The sequence below is a fragment of the Bombina bombina genome, chromosome 5 (assembly GCF_027579735.1).
Source record: "Bombina bombina isolate aBomBom1 chromosome 5, aBomBom1.pri, whole genome shotgun sequence".
Lineage (NCBI taxonomy): Eukaryota > Metazoa > Chordata > Amphibia > Anura > Bombinatoridae > Bombina > Bombina bombina.
In genome coordinates this window covers 138039804-138061920 of record NC_069503.1, presented here as the reverse complement: position 1 = coordinate 138061920, position 22117 = coordinate 138039804, and the positions used below count along the sequence as shown (strand labels likewise).

At 40.1% G+C, this 22117-nt stretch overlaps 1 protein-coding gene across 1 annotated transcript in view; it reads left to right on the top strand.

Moving 5' to 3' along the window:
- Nucleotides 1-22117, top strand: part of KIF9 (kinesin family member 9) — a 169614-nt gene that overhangs the window by 136653 nt on the left and 10844 nt on the right. The window contains exon 20 of the mRNA XM_053712933.1: nt 1657-1761. Within this exon, the coding sequence (XP_053568908.1) occupies nt 1657-1761 (105 nt within the window). The remainder of the gene's footprint in view (nt 1-1656; nt 1762-22117) is intronic.

The following is a 22117-nucleotide window of genomic DNA, read 5'->3' as shown; positions in this document are numbered from 1 at the left end:
GGCGGCGGATTAGGGGTTAATAGGTTTATTTATAAGTTGCGATGTGGGGGGCCAGTGGTTTAGGGGTTAATAGGTTTATTTAGTGTCGGCAATGCCGTGGAGCGACGGATTAGGGGTGTTTAAACTTGGGGTTTATGTTAGGATGTTAGGTTTTAAAAATGTAATTTTCTTTTCCCCATAGACATCAATGGGGTTGTGTTACAGCGATTTACCATTCCGCGATCGCAGGTGTTTTGATGTCTATAGGGAAAAGCGTGCACGAGCACTTAAACTCAGCCCTTGGCTTTTGTGCGGCATGGAGCGTAACGCCCCATAACGCACAGCACAAGGAGGTTTTTCAGTAACTTGAAATGGCAGTGCTATGGAAAGTGCGATACCGCTCATTTTATTGCGTTATTTACGCACCCGGTATAGCGCAAACCTCGTAATCTAGGCGAATGTCAGTTTATTATTCCAGGGCTGAGGATGGGTGTTTGGGACGTAGGCTGAGGATGGGTGTTTGGGACGTAGGCTTTAGTGGGAGGGAATAATTTGTTTACATTAGAGAATATTGAGCAGTTATCAGTTACAATAGAGATATTAGATAGCGAAGAAGGGGGCCTAAGAGATTTTGTGACTGTTGTGACTATTTAATTTAGAATTCTTTGCAACCTTGTAGAGGAATTAGGTGATGGGAGAGAAGTAACTGGTTGCTAGCAGATGATGGTCAGAAAGAATAAAATAAGACTTCATGAAGTTTGACAAAGAAAAGTTGGTGACTGAAGATCACATCAAGTAGGTTCCACCAACGGAAGAGATCGAGAAAACAAAACAAAAAAGAAGATAAGCAAAGCAGACGAGCTTTGAATAAAGAGAATGTGAAGCAGGGTATGTGCTGGGAGGTACAGAGGATAGAGAGTAGGGAACCAACACCAGCATCCTGCCACCAGTCAATGGTGTGTGGATAAGTTGAAGGTCTGTATATGATATTGCAGCAGGATCTGTATAGGTAGAAGAAAGTCAGATTTAGTGGGAGCCATGACCTAGAAAGGTCAGACGCAAGGCTTTGTGCCAGATAACGGCGTGTATCCCAGCATACAGCAGTCTCTGCAGATCAGTGCCAAGCAAGCAATCACTAATCCCTTAACCTGACATTGTATTACTTAGTGTAGCTAAATAAAAATCTGCATGCCGAGCTTTATAAGCATCAGTGTCCTACTTCCATTATATTGCAGCTATGGGTTTTTGTGATCATTCATGGACATTGTAGGGAAAAAAAAGTCTGTGAAAGAACAGTGAATTAGTCCATCTATTTTTTTTATAATGAAAAGGATAAGTAAAAGTTATTTCATTTAAAACTAAAACATGGAATACATGTTACAGATGCCTACTAAAGTATTCATTCTGTTTGGTCAATAGGAAAAACCTCATAGAAGTAATAGTGGACAAGTCTGACAAGAAAAAAGAAGGTTAATACTGGAAAGGAGCAACCTTTTTTCAAAATACAAACTGCTTCAAGTATTTTCTTCTTTCTTTGTATTTAGCTCCCTGTGTCATAGCTATGAGACTTTTACAGACTGCCTGTAGAACAAGTAAACATGCTAACGTCTTAATGAAAGCAATATATCTACATGCAATAATGTATTGTGTGTTTAACTCCGATTACTCACTACACAGGGCGAAGATGATCAGGAAACGTTTGAGAAGTTGCAGCAGGAGCTGTTAAATCAAGAGCCGGAGGCTCTTCCTTTCCACAACGCTAGAAATAAATTACTCCACAAGGTATGTATGAGAAGCACTTACCCAACTGTGCCAAGAATGTCTCCACTGGTATCACTGGTGACGTACCCAACTGTGCCAAGAATGTCTCCACTAGTATCACTGGTGACGTACCCAACTGTGCTAAGCAAATGTTTCCACTGGTATCACTGGTGACTTACCCAACTGTGCTAAGCAAATGTTTCCACTAGTATCACTGGTGACGTACCCAAATGTGCTAAGCAAATGTTTCCACTGGTATTACTGGTGATTTACCCAACTGTGCTAAGCAAATGTTTCCACTGGTATCACTGGTGACTTAACTAACTGTGCTAAGCAAATTTTTCCACTGGTATCACTGGTGACTTAACTAACTGTGCTAAGCAAATGTTTCCACTGGTGTCACTGGTGACGTACCCAACTGTGCTAAGCAAATGTTTCCACTGGTATCACTGGTGACTTACCCAACTGTGCTAAGCAAATGTTTCCACTGGTATCACTGGTGACTTACCCAACTGTGCTAAGCAAATGTTTCCACTGGTATCACTGGTGACTTACCCAACTGTGCTAAGCAAATGTTTCCACTGGTATCACTGGTGACTTAACTAACTGTGTTAAGCAAATGTTTCCACTGGTATAACTGGTGACTTACCCAACTGTGCCAAGCAAATGTTTCCACTGGTGACTTACTTAACTGTGACAAGCAAACTTCTCCACTGGTGACTTAACCAACTGTGCCAAGCAAATGTCTCCACTGGTGACTTACCTAACTGTGCCAAGCAAATGTCTCCACTGGTGACTTACCTAACTGTGCCAAGCAAATGTCTCCACTGGTGACGTACCTAACTGTGCCATGCAAATGTCTCCACTGGTATCACTGGCGACTTACCCATCTGTGCCAAGGAAATGTCTCCACTGGTATCACTGGTGACTAATGTGAAATACAGACGTATATGAATAAACCCCTCTTCTAAAGACCCTTATGCCTTATATTTATGGTTTCTTTCTATTTCTAACTATTTTAAATAGTTAATATTTGTTAGTAAACAAGACACTAATGTGAAAATTAAATTCTCTAAGTTTTTAACCCCCTGCAAAGGGGTTAAAAAATTGCTAAATTCCTGTTTGGGATATGTAACACATGAGCAGGACACAACAGGTGATTGACAGCTACCTGCATATGCCACTTCTAATTTTCTCTCCTGTAATGTCTTGCTACTCCCAGGGGTAAGGTTAGCTATGTGCATGGTGTTAAAGACATAGTAAAGCAAGGGACAATAATGCAAAAAAACATGATCTAACTAATCACATTATGCCATTTTTTTATTAAAATGTTCCTTTAATGTTTGTTGGAAATAGCAAGAAGACTTAAAGGGACCTGAAACCTCCCTTTTTTCCTGATTCAGACAAGTTTAACCCCTTAATGACCACAGCACTTTTACATTTTCTGTCCGTTTGGGACCAAGGCTATTTTTACATTTTTGCGGTGTTTGTGTTTAGCTGTAATTTTCCTCTTACTCATTTACTGTACCCACACATATTATATACCGTTTTTCTTGCCATTAAATGGACTTTCTAAAGATACCATTATTTTCATCATATCTTATCATTTACTATAAAAAAAATTATAAAATATGAGGAAAAAATGGAAAAAAACACACTTTTTCTCACTTTGACCCCCAAAATCTCTTACATATCTACAACCACCAAAAAACACCCATGCTAAATAGTTTCTAAATTTTATCCTGAGTTTAGAAATACCCAATGTTTACATGTTCTTTGCTTTTTTTGTAAGTTATAGGGCCATAAATACAAGTAGCACTTTGCTATTTCCAAACCATTTTTTATCAAAATTAGCGCTAGTTACATTGAAACCCTGATATCTGTCAGGAATACCTGAATATCCATTGACAAGTATATATTTTTTTTTAGAAGACATCCTAAAGTATTGATCTAGACCCATTTTGGCATATTTCATGCCACCATTTCACCGCCAAATGTGATCAAATAAAGAAAATTGTTCACTTTTTCACAAATTTTTTCACAAACTTTAGGTTTCTCACTGAAATTATTTACAAACAACTTATGCAATTATGGCATAAATGATTGTAAATGCTTCTCTGGGATCCCCTTTCTTTAGAAATAGCAGACATATATGGCTTTGGCGTTGCTTTTTGGTAATTAGAAGGCTGCTAAATGCCACTACGCACCACATGTGTATTATGCCTAGCAGTGAATGGGTTAATTAGGGCGTATGTAGGGAGCTTCTAGGGTTAATTTTAGCTGTAGTGTAGTGTAGTAGACAACCCCAAGTATTGATCTAGGCCCATTTTGGTATATTTCATGCCACCATTTCACCGCCAAATGCGATCAAATTAAAAAAAACGTAAATTTTTTCACAATTTTAGGTTTCTCACTGAAATTATTTACAAACAGCTTGTGCAATTATGGCACAAATGTTTGTAAATGCTTCTCTGGGATCCCCTTTGTTCAGAAATAGCAGACATACATGGCTTTGGCGTTGCTTTTTGGTAATAAGAAGGCCGTTAAATGCTGCTGCACATCACACGTGTATTATGGCTAGCAGTGAAGGGGTTAATTAGGTAGTTTGTAGGGAGCTTGCAGGGTTAATTTTAGTTTTAGTGTAGAGATCAGCCTCCCACCTGACACATCACACCCCCTGATCCCTCCAAAACAGCTCCCTTCCCTCCCCCACCCCACAATTGTCCCCGCCATCTTAAGTACTGGCAGAAAGTCTGCCAGTACTAAAATAAAAGGCATCTTTGAATATTCTTTTAAAAAAAATTGAGCATATTTACATATGCTGCTATGTAGGATCCCCCCTTAGCCCCAACCTCCCTGATCCCCCCCAAAACAGCTCTCTAACCCCCCCTCTCTGCCTTATTGGGGGCCATCTTGGGTACTGGCAGCTGTCTGCCAGTACCCAGTTTGCAACAAAAAAAAGGGTTTTATTATTTTTATTTTATTTTTTTTCTGTAGTGTAGCTTCCCCCCCACAGACTAACACCCCACCATACCGATCTTGCTACCCGATCTTGCTAAATTTTAAATAATATCCCCCTTTTCCCCCACTTCTACATAAAATATTTCTGTAGTGTAGCGGTTCCCACCCGCTCCCTCCCCGTGCACGCTCCCGCCCCCGCCTCCCCGTGCACGTGCGCGCGTCTGTGCGCGCGCCCTGACATCGCCGCCCACGATCCCGCCCCCCTCCGCATCAACCAGGGCCATCGATGGCCGCCACCCGCCTCCCGGTCCTGCTCCCACCCACCAACGGAGTAAGTCACCGATCTCCGGTGCAGAGAGGGCCACAGAGTGGCTCTCTCTGCATCGGATGGCTTCAAAAGGTTATTGCAGGATGCCTCCATATCGAGGCATCACTGCAATAACCGGAAAGCAGGTGGAAGCGAGCAGGATCGCTTCCAGCTGCTTTCCACACCGAGGACGTGCAGGGTACGTCCTCAGGCGTTAACTGCCTTTTTTTTGAGGACGTACCCTGCACGTCCTCGGTCGTTAAGGGGTTAAACAACTTTCTAATTATCAATTTTGTCTTGTTCTTTTGGTATCCTTTTTTGAAGGAGCAGTATTGCACTACTGGTAGCTAGCTGAACACATTGGGTGAGCTCATGACAAAAGGCATAAATCTATTTCAACCAATCAGAAGCTAGTGGACGCCGAGAAGGCCTTTGACAGAGTCAGATGGGAGTATTTATGGGAGGTTCTGCGTTCCTTTGAATTTCCTGAACCCTTTATTTCAGCAATTAGAACCCTGTATTCTGCCCCATATGCACGATGGAGAGGGTTCGGATTCTGTTCCCCAGATGGTGCCCACTCTTGCCACATATTTACTATGGTAATGGAACCGCTTTCTCAAGCAATTAGATAGTCTAATCATATAAATAGAGTCCCTCTCACAATACCTCACGAGAAAATAGTTCTGTTTGCCAATGACGTTACTCTCTTATTAACTAATCCGTTCTTCTATACCATAACTTCTATACCAGCAGTCTTTGATTTCGTAGACTACTTTGGTAGGATAAGCTATTATAAAATCAACTACAAAAAGACGGAGGCATACTCCATTTGTATAGACCAACCTATCTTAACAGAATTACAGGCCCTCTACCCATTCACTTGGTCATTACACCACATCAAACATTTGGGAATACTTCTAAGTGCAGAGGCGGACCATAGTAATTATGACACTTTGATAGCAGACTTTAAACTTTTGTTAGAGAAGTGGGATTTTAAAGAACTCTCCTGGCTAGGTAGGCTAGACTCAATTAAAGTGGGGCCTTAAAGGAAACAAACCAGGCTGGTACCTGTTAGAAAAGGCCAATAAACCAATCAGAAGCTAGGTCCGAGTAGTGCATGACTGCTCATGAGCCTACCTAGGTATGCTTTTCAACAAAGGATACTGTGTACAAAGCAAGTTAGATAATAGAAGTTGTTAAAAATTGCATGCTCTATCTGAATAATGAAAGTTAAACTTTGACTTTAATGTCCCTTTAAAATTTAGCAGAACTTACTACCTATATATGTTTTGAACCCTTTGGCTGGTAGAGATGGCTGCAAAACACTCAAGTATGCTTTTGAATAGCAATTAAACATTGTTTACTTAAATAAGTAAAGCTGAACGAACTGAGACAGAATTGCCATTTGCCAGTAGGACAACGTCTACTCCTTCTCCTGTTGCTAGACAATGACACACTTCCTGCAGAACGAAAAAACAAATTTTTGCTTACCTGATGAATTAATTTCTTTAATGATAAGAGTCCATGAGCTATCACGTGGGATTAAAGTCCAGTCCTACAGGTGGAGGAGGCAAAACACCCCACACAACAGAGCCTTAATCCCTTCAACTTTTCCATGATTCCTTGGTCATTTAAGGAAAAAATAAGAAAAGTAACAAAGGAAAAGCAGGGTAAAAGAAACAACCTTAGGATCCTGATTAAAAAAATCAAGTAAGGAGAATTACAACATAGAGCAGAAAGCTCATATACTCTTCTGGCCGAGGAAATACCCAGAGAAAGAGAACCTTTTAAGACAACAATTGGATGTCCAGACCATGCATAGGATCACATGGCTGAGCCCGAAGAACCCTCAAAACCAAATGAAGGTTTCACAGAGAGGTAAGCAAGCCTGATAATTGGATTTATCTTGACCAAATCTTGAACAAAGGCTTGAATGTTAGTAAGTCTTGAAATCTTCTTGTGATACAAGACTAAAAAGACAGAAAGTTGGCCTTTAAGGGAACTGATGTTCTACAATTTTTGCAGGATTGTCTGAATAAGTGTTTAATTTAAGGAATTCTATCGCCTAGATTACGAGTCTTGCGTTAGCCTTAAAAAGCAGCTTTGAGGGGTCCCAACGCTGCTTTTTAATGCCCGCTGGTATTAGGAGTCTGACAGGTACAGGTGTACCACTCACTTTTTTTCCGCGATTTTAGCATACCGCAAATCCCCTTACGTCAATTGCTTATCCTATCTTTTTAATGGGATTTTTCCTAACACCGGTATTACGATTGCTTTAAAAAGTGAGCGGTACACCCTCTACCTCCAAGACTCCTACCGCATTTTAAAGTCAGTAGTTAAGAGTTTTATGGGCTAACGCCGTAACATAAAATTCTTAACTAAAGTGCTATAAAGTACACTAACACCCATAAACTACCTATTAACCCCTAAACCGAGGCCCCCCCCCCCACATCGCAAACACTATAATAAACTTATTTAACCCCTAATCTGCCGACCGGACATTGCCGCCACTGTAATAAATGTATTAACCCCTAAACCGCTGCACTCCCGCCTCGCAAACATTAGTTAAATTTTATTAACCCCTAATCTGCCGTCCCTAACATCGCCGACACCTAACTACATTTATTAACCCCTAATCTGCCGCCCCCAACGTCGTCGCTACTATATTAAATGTATTAACCCCTAAACCTAAGATTAAACCTAACCCTACCCCCCCCCTAACTTAAATATAATTAAAATACATCCTCTTCCATCCGACGGCGACTGAAGAATGAAGGTTCCTTTAAGTGACATCATCCAAGATGGTGTCCCTTCAATTCCGATTGGCTGATAGAATCCTATCAGCCAATCAGAATTAAGGTAGGAAAAATCCTATTGGCTGATGCAATCAGCTTACCGCTGACTTAAGCAACGCTGGTATTGAGGTGAGATGTGGAGCTAAATTTTGCTCAACGCTCACTTTTCTGAGGCTAACGCCGGGTTGCAGAAAACTCGTAATACCAGCGTTGTCTTAAGTGAGCGGTGAGAAAAAAAGGCTCGTTGGCACCGCACACCATTACCGACAAAAACTCATAATCTAGGCGTAAGAGTTCCAATGGTAATTCTTAGACTCACATCATGAACGAAAAACTTTCCAGATTCTGTGATAAATATATGTTTTAACAGGCTTTCCGGCCTCAATCAAAGTGTCTAATACTTGATCTGAAAAACCTCTCTGAGACCAAATCAGGCATTCAATTGCCATGCCGTCAAATTGAGAAATATGTCCTTTTGACGAATGAAAGGGCCTTGAGAGAGAAGGTCCTTCCTAAAAGGGAGATGCCAAGGCTTGCTAGAAGACATGTGTACAAAGTACTGCCTGAGCATTTAAAATAACTGAAGGCCTTTCCGGTTTTATCCTGGATAGTAATAAAATAGGAAGATGTGAATCAGATTGAATGACCAGGGAACAACTAGTGCATCTAGTAGAGTTGGTTGTGGATCTCAGGATCTTGCATAGTACTGAGGTAGCTTGCAATTCAAGTGAGAGGCTATGAGGTCTATGTCTTTCTTTTCTTAATGATTCACAATCTGCTTGAATACCTCTGGATTCCAGGACCATTTGCCTGGGTGAAGGTACTGACAACTGAGGAAGTCTGCTTTCCAGTTGTCCACACCCAGAAAGTCAGAATGCAGGCTACCTCTGCCATTGCTAAGATGATTTGCATACCGCGTTGGTAATTGTGACATTGTCTGATGGAAACCTCAGAAGACTCCTGTCTTAACAGGGGCCAACTCTGATTCCAAGATGTTGATTGGTAACCTCGCCTCTCGAGGAAAGGAAACTCCCTGTTCTTTCTTGCAACCCCAGACTGTGCTCCAACCCAGCAGGTTGGCAACCACAGAAATTTCTACCCAATTCAAACAGAAAAATGAGGCTCCCTGAATTATTATATGGTGAGTCTGCCACTAAGTTAGAGAATGTCATGTCTTGCCTCAGCCTTTATCAAGCATGCAAATCCTCATACCACCGCTGACTTTCAACTTTTAGAAATCCACAGGAGAGTGGATCATCGTAACCAAAGATTTATCAACGATATCCTTTAACCCCCTGTGGGTGAATACAGTTACACCACCCATTACATCAATACAGATCTACCGATAGAGCCTTGAGAAAAATTTCAACCACCAGCGAGCAGAGCCTGACAGACAAGGCGCGTGATTTTGAATTAGCCGCGGAGAAAGCGGCTTGACCGGGACTCACTGCTGGTAGGAAGCTCCAGGACCGGAGATCTGGTTAAAGAGGACGGAATCGAAACCGTCTGAAGATACAAAAGGAAAAAGGTTAGACTCTATTCTCAAGTGCACTTGCAGAACTTTGACAACATTATCACAAACGCTGGATTCAGACTGCAAGTATACGTCGTTCACATCAATACTGTGACTTTATTCATACAGAGTGCGCACATACATTTCCTTCCATAAAAATTGCGCTTACATTTCGATATACTCTTTAAGCAAGAAAATGTTTAGATTTTCATATTAGCGTGCATGTATATTTCTTTCTATAGGAATTGATCATAGATATCCCGCTCTGTATTTTTAGGAAGTTATCCAAACTGCAACAATTGTATTATATATTTGCGACTAAGTCGTTACAACTCACTGTATTTTTAGTAAGTTATACAAACTGAAACGATCATCCTATCAATTGCAGGAACATTATAATCAATTGATTTATTAATTTACCAAACATTGAATAACTTTGATATTACAATGAAGTTGTAACTCAGTATTTTTATGCAGTCAATCAACTGAATTGATTTATTTTATGACTAGAATTTTATAAGGTTGGCCAACCGATTTCAAATAAGGTTTTAATAGAGACACATTTTATTTTCACTTTATTTAATATATTTTATACTGCTTCACAGTTTAAAATTTTTTGATATTATTAACCACACTTTGAGCCTTGACTCTTTCCTTATTTATGGGGTATTAGCTTTGAGCGCTAGAAAGTCTCATCTTTACAATACATACCCAAATTACCTGAAGCTTAGAGGAAGCCTCATTTGACTTACTAGCATAACCCTAACAGTGCACAATTCATACACCTTTAACAAAAGATGTAATCTTCATTTGAAAGTTGCAACATTTAAAGCACAGAGAACGTAAGTGAAATCTTGCAAAGGGTATGGCATCTGAAGCCTCTATCATGAGACCATCTTTTTCCATACATTGAAGCAGTGTACAAACAACAGTTTGATGGAGAAGAGCGCGGGTCTTCTGAAATTAGAGTTTGTGAGCTGTGAGAGGGTCTCATTGTTACAGAGCCTTTGATGAAGCCTAGAAAGGCAACGCTGAGTTATGGTAGTAGAGAGCTTTTTGTGAGATTTGATTTTCCAACCATGGAAACAAAGGAACTGAAGAACTGTAGAAGCAGCTTGTTCCAGAATGTCGTCTAGGTAAGGAACTACTGCCATGCACTGTGTTCTCACTACGGACATGAGCTCTGAGAACCTTTGAGAAAATTCTTGGTGCTGGTGCCAGACCAAATAGGAGAGGCACACATCAGTAATTTCTGTTTTGAGGCAAATCATAGCAAATTTGTGTGATCCCTGTGAATTGTGATATTCAAATAGGCAGCTTTCAAATCTTTGGTACATATAACTTGACTTTCCTGCACTAAAAGTTGTCACGGATACAAGGCCGCAAGGGCTACCCCCACCCCCCTACTACTCAGCTCACTCCTTTTTAGCTTGGATATGGCCTTTTTGTGTCATATGCGATCTCCCAGACTCTTGGTTTTGCTTGTTTTGTGATCTATGACCGCCTAACCCCTTTCCGGCTGGCCGGGGTCCTGGAACTATCCGCTGGCCACACCTCCCCACATACCCGCTGACATTTGCACCAGTTCGCTCCAGCTGCCCTTCACCCCAGAGCTCCACTCTTTTGGGGATTCGTAATCCTTAGCGAGGGCAAAAGGTGGGGTTATTGCCGGAGGGGAGCTCACTTGGGAACTGGGGGTTTCCGGACCCTATTTCCCCTTGGCCTTCCTGGTGTATGTTTGATCACCCGTAGCTCCAGCCCCCAGCCATGAATCATGTCGTTTTTTTGGACTGTAGCATCTAGAGATCGAGGGCTTTCCAACAACACCCTGGAAGTGCCGCTGCTCCCCCGGGATCACCCCGGAATAGCCATCTCTGTACTCCTGGGACCCTATAAGACAATGGACACTATGGGGGGTGCCAGCCTGTGTGGAGGAGCGGGAAAGGGGAGAGATCTGGGGGTCTGATATGACTCCTTCTCAAGATGAGTTGGTGTATAAAAGTAGTGTGTTTCCACAATAAAGTATTTCTTTGTTTCACCCGAATACTGGTTTTGTCTGGTTATTTAGGTGGGCTCTGCTATAATCACTACATGGCAGCATGGTCCAGGTATAGGAAGGACCCTTCTGGCGGAGCTACCCAGTCAGGGTAGCCGGAGTCCGTCACAAAGGTAATATAGTTTTTTCAGAGTTTTGAGATGCAAGATAGGCCTGTGAGTCCTGTCTTTCTTTGGAGCAATGCAAATGTTTGAATAGAACCCCTGAATCTGTTCCTCCAATTGGACCAGAGTAATCATTCCCATGGCTTCTAGCTTTGTTACACATGCCAAGAAAATTCTGGCCTTTAAAGGATCACTTGGAACATGAGACGGAAGGAATCTTCCTTGAGAAGGGTGAGACCGAAAGTCTATGCGGTACCCCTGGAAAATTATATTCAGTACCCAAGGAACTTGAATGTATTTTTCCCAATTCTCCTGAAAAAGTTTGACCCCCACCCACTGAGTCTGGGTTGAGGGCTGCACCTTCATACAGACTTTGAGGAATGGGCAGGCTTTTTGCTTAACCATGATTTTAGCTTTATTATTTTGATGCAAGAAACCTCCTTTACCTTCAGTGACTTTTGGAATAATAGCATTCAGTCCAGGTCTAATCAATATCCCTGAAATGGGAGGGAAAGAAGTTTGCTTTTAGGTACTATACCAGCAGACCACATAAGGCATTTCTAGATAGAACAGTTCTAGCAGCACTTTTTACATTAATGTGAGTTATTTCAACAGCTGCATCACAAAGGAAACTGTTTGCAGTCTTGGCCAACCTCAAGCAATTCTGAAATTCACTAAGGGAAGCTTCTTCAGAAACAAGGTCAGAGATTTTGTCACGCTAGAGAGCAGTAGCTGCTGATACACAAGCTACACTTACAGATAGACAAACATATAGGGGGGTAGTTATCAAGCCGTCAACCTCAAATACACTGGAATTCCGCAGCGTATTTGTGGCGAGGCTGATTCGCCTTAGTTATCAAAGGCTAGAGACCGGCAAAAGTAGAATTTAGTGACGTAAGCTTCGATCCGCCGGACTCAGTCCGACACAGATCGATTCTTACGTCACTCCAGATGGCCCATCTGACTACTTTTGCTAGTTATCAAAAAACTAGCAGGTACGCTCGGCACTTTTCCGGCCCAGCGTACCTGGTTTTCAAACCGCCGCCCTGGAGGCGGCGGATCCCATAGGAATCAATGGGAGTCTGACCATAGCGAAAGTACAAGTTCGCTGCTGCCAGACATCCCATTGATTTCTATGGGAGCTGTCTACACCTAACACCCTAACATGTACCCCGAGTCTAAACACCCCTAATCTGCCCCCCCCTACACCGCCGCAACTAAATAAAGTTATTACCCCCTAAACCGCCGCTCCCGGAGCCCACCGCAAGCTATAATAAACTGATTAACCCCTAAACCGCCGCTCCCGGAGCCCACCGCAAGCTACTCTATACATATTAACCCCTAAACCGCCGCTCCCGGACACCGCCGCAGCCTACATTATACCTAGTAACGCCTATCCTGCCCCCCCCCCATACCACCGCCCTCTATAATAAAGTTATTAACCCCTATCCTGCTGATCCCGCACCTCGCCGCAACTAAATAAATAGTTTAACCCCTAAACCGCCGCTCCCGGACCCTGCCGCAACCTATATTACATTTATTAACCCCTAATCTGCCCCCCCTACACCGTCGCCACCTATAATACATTTATTAACCCCTATCCTGCCCCCACTACACCGCCGCCACTGTAATAAATTTATTAACCCCTAAACCTAAGTCTAACACTAACCCTAACACCCCCCTAACTTAAATATTAATTAAATAAATCTAAATAATATTTCTATTATTAACTAAATTAATCCTATTTAAAACTAAATACTTACCTGTAAAATAAACCCTAAGATAGCTACAATGTAATTAATAATTACATTGTAGCTATTTTAGGATTTATATTTATTTTACAGGTAACTTTGTATTTATTTTAGCTAGTTAGAATAGTTATTAAATATTTAATAACTACCTAGGTAAAAGAAATACAAAATTACCTGTAAAATAAATCCTAACCTAAGTTACAATTAAACCTAACACTACACTATCATTAAATAAATTAAATACAAATAACTACAATTAAATACAATTACATAAACTAACTAAAGTACAAAAAATAAAAAACATAATTTATGTAAGAACTTACCTGATAAATTCATTTCTTTCATATTAGCAAGAGTCCATGAGCTAGTGACGTATGGGATATACATTCCTACCAGGAGGGGCAAAGTTTCCCAAACCTCAAAATGCCTATAAATACACCCCTCACCACACCCACAATTCAGTTTAACGAATAGCCAAGAAGTGGGGTGATAAAAAAGTGTGAAAGCATATAAAATAAGGAATTGGAATAATTGTGCTTTATACAAAAATCATAACCACCCCAAAAAAAGGGTGGGCCTCATGGACTCTTGCTAATATGAAAGAAATGAATTTATCAGGTAAGTTCTTACATAAATTATGTTTTCTTTCATGTAATTAGCAAGAGTCCATGAGCTAGTGACGTATGGGATAATGATTACCCAAGATGTGGATCTTTCCACGCAAGAGTCACTAGAGAGGGAGGGATAAAATAAAGACAGCCAATTCCTGCTGAAAATAATCCACACCCAAAATAAAGTTTAATGAAAAACATAAGCAGAAGATTCAAACTGAAACCGCTGCCTGAAGTACTTTTCTACCAAAAACTGCTTCAGAAGAAGAAAATACATCAAAATGGTAGAATTTAGTAAAAGTATGCAAAGAGGACCAAGTTGCTGCTTTGCAAATCTGATCAATCGAAGCTTCATTCCTAAACGCCCAGGAAGTAGAAACTGACCTAGTAGAATGAGCTGTAATCCTTTGAGGCGGAGATTTACCCGACTCAACATAGGCAAGATGAATTAAAGATTTCAACCAAGATGCCAAAGAAATGGCAGAAGCTTTCTGGCCTTTTCTAGAACCAGAAAAGATAACAAATAAACTAGAAGTCTTTCGGAAAGACTTAGTAGCTTCAACATAATATTTCAAAGCTCTAACAACATCCAAAGAATGCAATGATTTCTCCTTAGAATTCTTAGGATTAGGACATAATGAAGGAACCACAATTTCCCTACTAATGTTGTTAGAATTCACAACTTTAGGTAAAAATTCAAAAGAAGTTCGCAACACTGCCTTATCCTGATGAAAAATCAGAAAAGGAGACTCACAAGAAAGAGCAGATAATTCAGAAAACACTTCTGGCAGAAGAGATTGCCAAAAGGAACAAAACTTTCCAAGAAAGTAATTTAATGTCCAATGAATGCATAGGTTCAAACGGAGGAGCTTGAAGAGCCCCTAGAACCAAATTCAAACTCCAAGGAGGAGAAATTGACTTAATGACAGGTTTTATACGAACCAAAGCTTGTACAAAACAATGACTATCAGGAAGATTAGCAATCTTTCTGTGAAAAAGAACAGAAAGAGCAGAGATTTGTCCTTTCAAGGAACTTGCGGACAAACCTTTATCTAAACCATCCTGAAGAAACTGTAAAATTCTTGGAATTCTAAAAGAATGCCAAGAAAAATGATGAGAAAGACACCAAGAAATATAAGTCTTCCAGACTCTATAATATATCTCTCTGGATACAGATTTACGAGCCTGTAACATAGTATTAATCACAGAGTCAGAGAAACCTCTTTGACTAAGAATCAAGCGTTCAATCTCCATACCTTTAAATTTAAGGATTTGAGATCCTGATGGAAAAAAGGACCTTGCGACAGAAGGTCTGGTCGTAGCGGAAGAGTCCACGGATGGCAAGAGGCCATCCGGACAAGATCCGCATACCAAAACCTGTGAGGCCATGCCGGAGCTACCAGCAGAACAAACGAGCATTCCTTCAGAATCTTGGAGATTACTCTTGGAAGAAGAACTAGAGGCGGAAAGATATAGGCAGGATGATACTTCCAAGGAAGTGACCGTGCATCCACTGCTTCCGCTTGAGGATCCCTGGATCTGGACAGATACCTGGGAAGTTTCTTGTTTAGATGAGAGGCCATCAGATCTATTTCTGGAAGTCCCCACATTTGAACAATCTGAAGAAATACCTCTGGGTGAAGAGACCATTCGCCCGGATGTAACGTTTGGCGACTGAGATAATCCGCTTCCCAATTGTCTATACCTGGGATATGAACCGCAGAGATTAGACAGGAGCTGGATTCCGCCCAAACCAGAATTCGAGATACTTCTTTCATAGCCAGAGGACTGTGAGTCCCTCCTTGATGATTGATGTATGCCACAGTTGTGACATTGTCTGTCTGAAAACAAATGAACGATTCTCTCTTCAGAAGAGGCCAAGACTGAAGAGCTCTGAAAATTGCACGGAGTTCCAAAATATTGATCGGTAATCTCACCTCCTGAGATTCCCAAACTCCTTGTGCCGTCAGAGATCCCCACACAGCTCCCCAACCTGTGAGACTTGCATCTGTTGAAATTACAGTCCAGGTCGGAAGCACAAAAGAAGCCCCCTGAATTAAACGATGGTGATCTGTCCACCACGTTAGAGAGTGTCGTACAATCGGTTTTAAAGATATTAATTGAGATATCTTTGTGTAATCCCTGCACCATTGATTCAGCATACAGAGCTGAAGAGGTCGCATGTGAAAACGAGCAAAGGGGATCGCGTCCGATGCAGCAGTCATAAGACCTAGAATTTCCATGCATAAGGCTACCGAAGGGAATGACTGTGACTGAAGGTTTCGACAAGCTGAAATCAATTTTAGACGTCTCTTGTCTGTTAAAGACAGAGTCATGGACACTGAATCTATCTGGAAACCCAGAAAAGTTACCCTTGTCTGAGGAATCAATGAACTTTTTGGTAAATTGATCCTCCAACCATGATCTTGAAGAAACAACACAAGTCGATTCGTATGAGATTCTGCTAAATGTAAAGACTGAGCAAGTACCAAGATATCGTCCAAATAAGGAAATACCACAATACCCTGTTCTCTGATTACAGACAGAAGGGCACCGAGAACTTTTGTAAAAATTCTTGGAGCTGTAGCTAGGACAAACGGCAGAGCCACAAACTGGTAATGCTTGTCCAGAAAAGAGAATCTCAGGAACTGATAATGATCTGGATGAATCGGAATATGCAGATAAGCATCCTGTAAATCTATTGTGGACATATAATGCCCTTGCTGAACAAAAGGCAAGATAGTCCTTACAGTTACCATTTTGAACGTTGGTATCCTTACATAACGATTCAATATTTTTAGATCCAGAACTGGTCTGAAGGAATTCTCCTTCTTTGGTACAATGAAGAGATTTGAATAAAACCCCATCCCCTGTTCCAGAACTGGAACTGGCATAATTACTCCAGCCAACTCTAGATCTGAAACACAATTCAGAAATGCTTGAGCTTTCACTGGATTTACTGGGACACGGGAAAGAAAAAATCTCTTTGCAGGAGGTCTCATCTTGAAACCAATTCTGTACCCTTCTGAAACAATGTTCTGAATCCAAAGATTGTGTACAGAATTGATCCAAAATTCTTTGAAAAAACGTAACCTGCCCCCTACCAGCTGAGCTGGAATGAGGGCCGCACCTTCATGTGGACTTAGAAGCAGGCTTTGCCTTTCTAGAAGGCTTGGATTTATTCCAGACTGGAGATGGTTTCCAAACTGAAACTGCTCCTGAGGATGAAGGATCAGGCTTTTGTTCTTTGTTGAAACGAAAGGAACGAAAACGATTATTAGCCCTGTTTTTACCCTTAGATTTTTTATCCTGTGGTAAAAAAGTTCCTTTCCCACCAGTAACAGTTGAGATAATGGAATCCAACTGAGAACCAAATAATTTGTTACCCTGGAAAGAAATGGAAAGTAGAGTTGATTTAGAAGCCATATCAGCACTCCAAGTTTTAAGCCATAAAGCTCTTCTAGCTAAAATAGCTATAGACATAAACCTGACATCAACTCTGATAATATCAAAAATGGCATCACAGATAAAATTATTAGCATGCTGAAGAAGAATAATAATATTATGAGAATCATGATCTGTTACTTGTTGCGCTAAAGTCTCCAACCAAAAAGTTGAAGCTGCAGCAACATCAGCCAAAGATATAGCAGGTCTAAGAAGATTACCTGAACACAGATAAGCTTTTCTTAGAAAGGATTCAATTTTCCTATCTAAAGGATCTTTAAACGAAGTACCATCTGACGTAGGAATAGTAGTACGTTTAGCAAGGGTAGAAATAGCTCCATCAACTTTAGGGATTTTGTCCCAAAATTCTAATCTGTCAGACGGCACAGGATATAATTGCTTAAAACGTTTAGAAGGAGTAAATGAATTACCCAATTTATCCCATTCTCTGGAAATTACTTCAGAAATAGCATTAGGAACAGGAAAAACTTCTGGAATAACCACAGGAGATTTAAACACCTTATCTAAACGTTTAGAATTAGTATCAAGAGGACCAGAATCCTCTATTTCTAAAGCAATTAGTACTTCTTTAAGTAAAGAACGAATAAATTCTATTTTAAATAAATATGAAGATTTATCAGCATCAATCTCTGAGACAGAATCCTCTGAACCAGAAGAGTCATCAGAATCAGAATGATGATGTTCATTTAAAAATTCATCTGTAGAGAGAGAAGTTTTAAAAGATTTTTTATGTTTCCTAGAAGGAGAAATAACAGACATAGCCTTCTTGATGGATTCAGAAACAAAATCTCTTATGTTATCAGGAACATTCTGCACCTTAGATGTTGAGGGAACTGCAACAGGCAATGGTACATTACTAAAGGAAATATTATCTGCTTTAACAAGTTTGTCATGACAATTAATACAAACAACAGCCGGAGGAATAGCTACCAAAAGTTTACAGCAGATACACTTAGCTTTGGTAGTTCCAGCACTAGACAGCGATTTTCCTGAAGTATCTTCTGACTCAGATGCAACGTGAGACATCTTGCAATATGTAAGAGAAAAAACAACATATAAAGCAAAATTGATCAAATTCCTTAAATGACAGTTTCAGGAATGGGAAAAAATGCCAATAAACAAGCTTCTAGTAACCAGAAGCAAAGAAAAAATCAGACTGAAATAATGTGGAGACAAAAGCGACGCCCATATTTTTTGGCGCCAAATAATACGCCCACATTGTTTGGCGCCTAAATGCTTTTTGGCGCCAAAAATGATGCCACATCCGGAACGCCGACATTTTTGGCGCAAAAGGACGTCAAAAAATGACGCAACTTCCGGCGACACGTATGACGCCGGAAACAGAAAAGATTTTTTGCGCCAAAAAAGTCCGCGCCAAGAATGACGCAATAAAATGAAGCATTTTCAGCCCCCGCGAGCCTAACAGCCCACAGGGAAAAAAAGTCAAATTTTTAAGGTAAGAAAAAATGATTGATTCAAACGCATTATCCCAAATATGAAACTGACTGTCTAAAAATAAGGAATGTTGAACATTCTGAGTCAAGGCAAATAAATGTTTGAATACATATATTTAGAACTTTATAAATAAAGTGCCCAACCATAGCTTAGAGTGTCACAGAAAATAAGATTTACTTACCCCAGGACACTCATCTACACGTTTGTAGAAAGCCAAACCAGTACTGAAACGAAAATCAGCAGAGGTAATGGTATATAAATAAGAGTATATCGTCGATCTGAAAAGGGAGGTAAGAGATGAATCTCTACGACCGATAACAGAGAACCTATGAAATAGACCCCGTAGAAGGAGATCACTGCATTCAAATAGGCAATACTCTCCTCACATCCCTCTGACATTCACTGCACGCTGAGAGGAAAACCGGGCTCCAACTTGCTGCGGAGCGCATATCAACGTAGAATCTAGCACAAACTTACTTCACCACCTCCATAGGAGGCAAAGTTTGTAAAACTGAATTGTGGGTGTGGTGAGGGGTGTATTTATAGGCATTTTGAGGTTTGGGAAACTTTGCCCCTCCTGGTAGGAATGTATATCCCATACGTCACTAGCTCATGGACTCTTGCTAATTACATGAAAGAAAAAGCTAAGTTACAAAAAATAAAAAAATAGGTTACAAACATTTAAAAAATATTACAACAATTTTAAGCTAATTACACCTAATCTAAGCCCCCTAATAAAATAACAAAGCCCCCCAAAATAAAAAAATGCCCTACCCTATTCTACATTAAAAAAAGTTCAAAGCTCTTTTACCTTACCAGCCCTTAAAAGGGCCTTTTGTGGGGCATGCCCCAAAGAAAACAGCTCTTTTGCCTGTAAAAGAAAAATACACCCCCCCAACATTAAAACCCATTCAAATATATGTTCTCTCTATATAGGGGCAATGTGCCTTGTACGGAGCGTGAGTGTGTGTCCAAAGTTTATAATAACAATGACCCCCTTATCTGGAGTGTCAGTGTGGAAAAAGACTAATAGTAATGCATAAAAATAACAAGTGATATTAATCCTGGTATGCAGTGTTGTAATATTACAACACTGTACAAAGACTCCCTATGGAGGAATGTGAGTGTGTGTCTAAAATTAAAAATAAAATTAAAAATTAAAAAATTGACAGGTGACCACTACTCCCTTGTCTAAAGTGTTAATGTGAATGAAGACTGATAGTGATACCTAAATAGGGGAAGTGATGTTTATCCTGGTAACAGGGTTATAATGTAAAATTAAAATTAAAATACTACATGGGAATGGACAGTACTCATCTAGGGACAGTGGCATATAGAGTACAACCTAATAGACAAATTACACAAAACATAATAGTGGCCAAAAACTAGAATCCCTACTAATGGAGAGTGGTAATCGATGATTGGGAATGGATGGAGCATAAGTGCAACTAAACAAATTGAACATTGCACAAAAAGCACATTGCCCCTATATAGAGAGAACATAACATTCACTATTGAATTTACAGTCACCATTGTATAATTATTATATAGCACCTCTCCTAATTATTGGAGATTGTGATCTAGAATTGCACTTGAATATTATATAGATACACTTTTTCTATCACACATGGTATTTGAATTTATTACATGTGCCTTTGCGTGTATATAAGAACATATATAGCCACTGAGATATATATAAATATATACTTATTATATCTGACATATATACCCATTACATCTGACATGTACATCTGATATATGTCAATATGGCAAAAAACTATTTGTCCATTTGGGAATTGGTATTCTTCTCAAGTGGGTGTTTCACTGTGTGGTTAGTTTTCATGATCACAATAACGCCACATAGCAGAACAATAGTACCTAGAGCAATCGGGTCTAACTATAGCACATATCCTGGTTTTGGATTTTTTCCCCCCACGGACCAATAGTCACAGTCTATCCAACACGAACACAGGCAGGACCAATGGGAGGTTTTGTTTACGACTGGCCGCTACCAATCATTATACTTCCCCAAGTCATAATAACAGCCTATAATACCAGTAGTGGAGATACGGGCACTCCCACCATGTGACCACAGGCAAGACCAATGGGAGACTTTGTTTACCATTGTCCGTAAATTGGCATGATACACTGCTAGTTTTCAGTGCACGCCAATCACGGTACATAACGTCACGCATTGGTAATGGAGGCGCGTCCCCAGTCAGTGCTCTGATTGGACATGCGCACTCCGAATGACAATATAGAAATAGGTAGAATAGAAATAGGAGATTGAGCGCGAACATCTGATTTGATTGACAGTTATATAGACAAATTAACGGGTTTATCTTGCAAGCTATCTGACTATAGAGTGATTGACAGCCTAGCCACCCTATGAGATTTTAGAAATTACGAACAGCATAGATTACAAATTTTCGACTACAAAATGTTAGGTCCTTGGAAAATACAAACATATATAAAAATACAAATTTAGAAACATTCAGTTTATTCACTTGTTTGAAAGGTTACTAGAGCATACATAGAGAATTTATGCAGTATATTGTAACAGGGGCAGCGTCATTGTCAAATGATGGCTCTTGATTGGTTTGAATTTGAACAATTGGTGGGGGTGGGGTGTGGGTGTATTCCTAGTAGCATAGCCTTATATAAGGAGGTTAAGAATTGTGTAATAACATGCCTGAGGAAACAGTATATCTGAGAAACGCGTCGCATGTATTCCTTATGTATAAGATACATTTTTAACACTGAGATGAGTGGTATTGTTATTATTACTTTTTATACTTTTTAAATAAATTTACTTTTTATCAAATCCACTCCTAGTGTTATAACTGCTACTTCCTGTTGCTATGCTACTTTAGAGTACTAACACTCTAACACCCACCCATCTGTTACCCCACCTTGGAACAGCCAGCTGGATTGCTGTGAAATCCAGCCTGTCTCTATGGGCAAGATTGATTGCCTTCACCACATGTGAGTATCCTGTGCATATTGGGGTGTTGTTGTGCCTTATACCACCATTGATCTGCACCATTGGCGCCTCTGTACTTTGTCTCACTTTAATAGCTATTGTACCTGGTTAAAATAATTACAAAGTTGCCTGTAAAATAAATATAAATCCTAAAATAGCTACAATATAATTATTATTTATATTGTAGCTATATTAGGGTTTATTTTACAGGTAAGTATTTAGCTTTAAATAGGAATAATTTATTTAATAAGAGTTAATTTATTTCATTAGATTTAAATTATATTTAACTTAGGGGGTGTTAGTGTTAAGGTTAGACTTAGCTTTAGGGGTTAATAACTTTATTATAGTAGCGGCGAGGTCCGGTCGGCAGATTAGG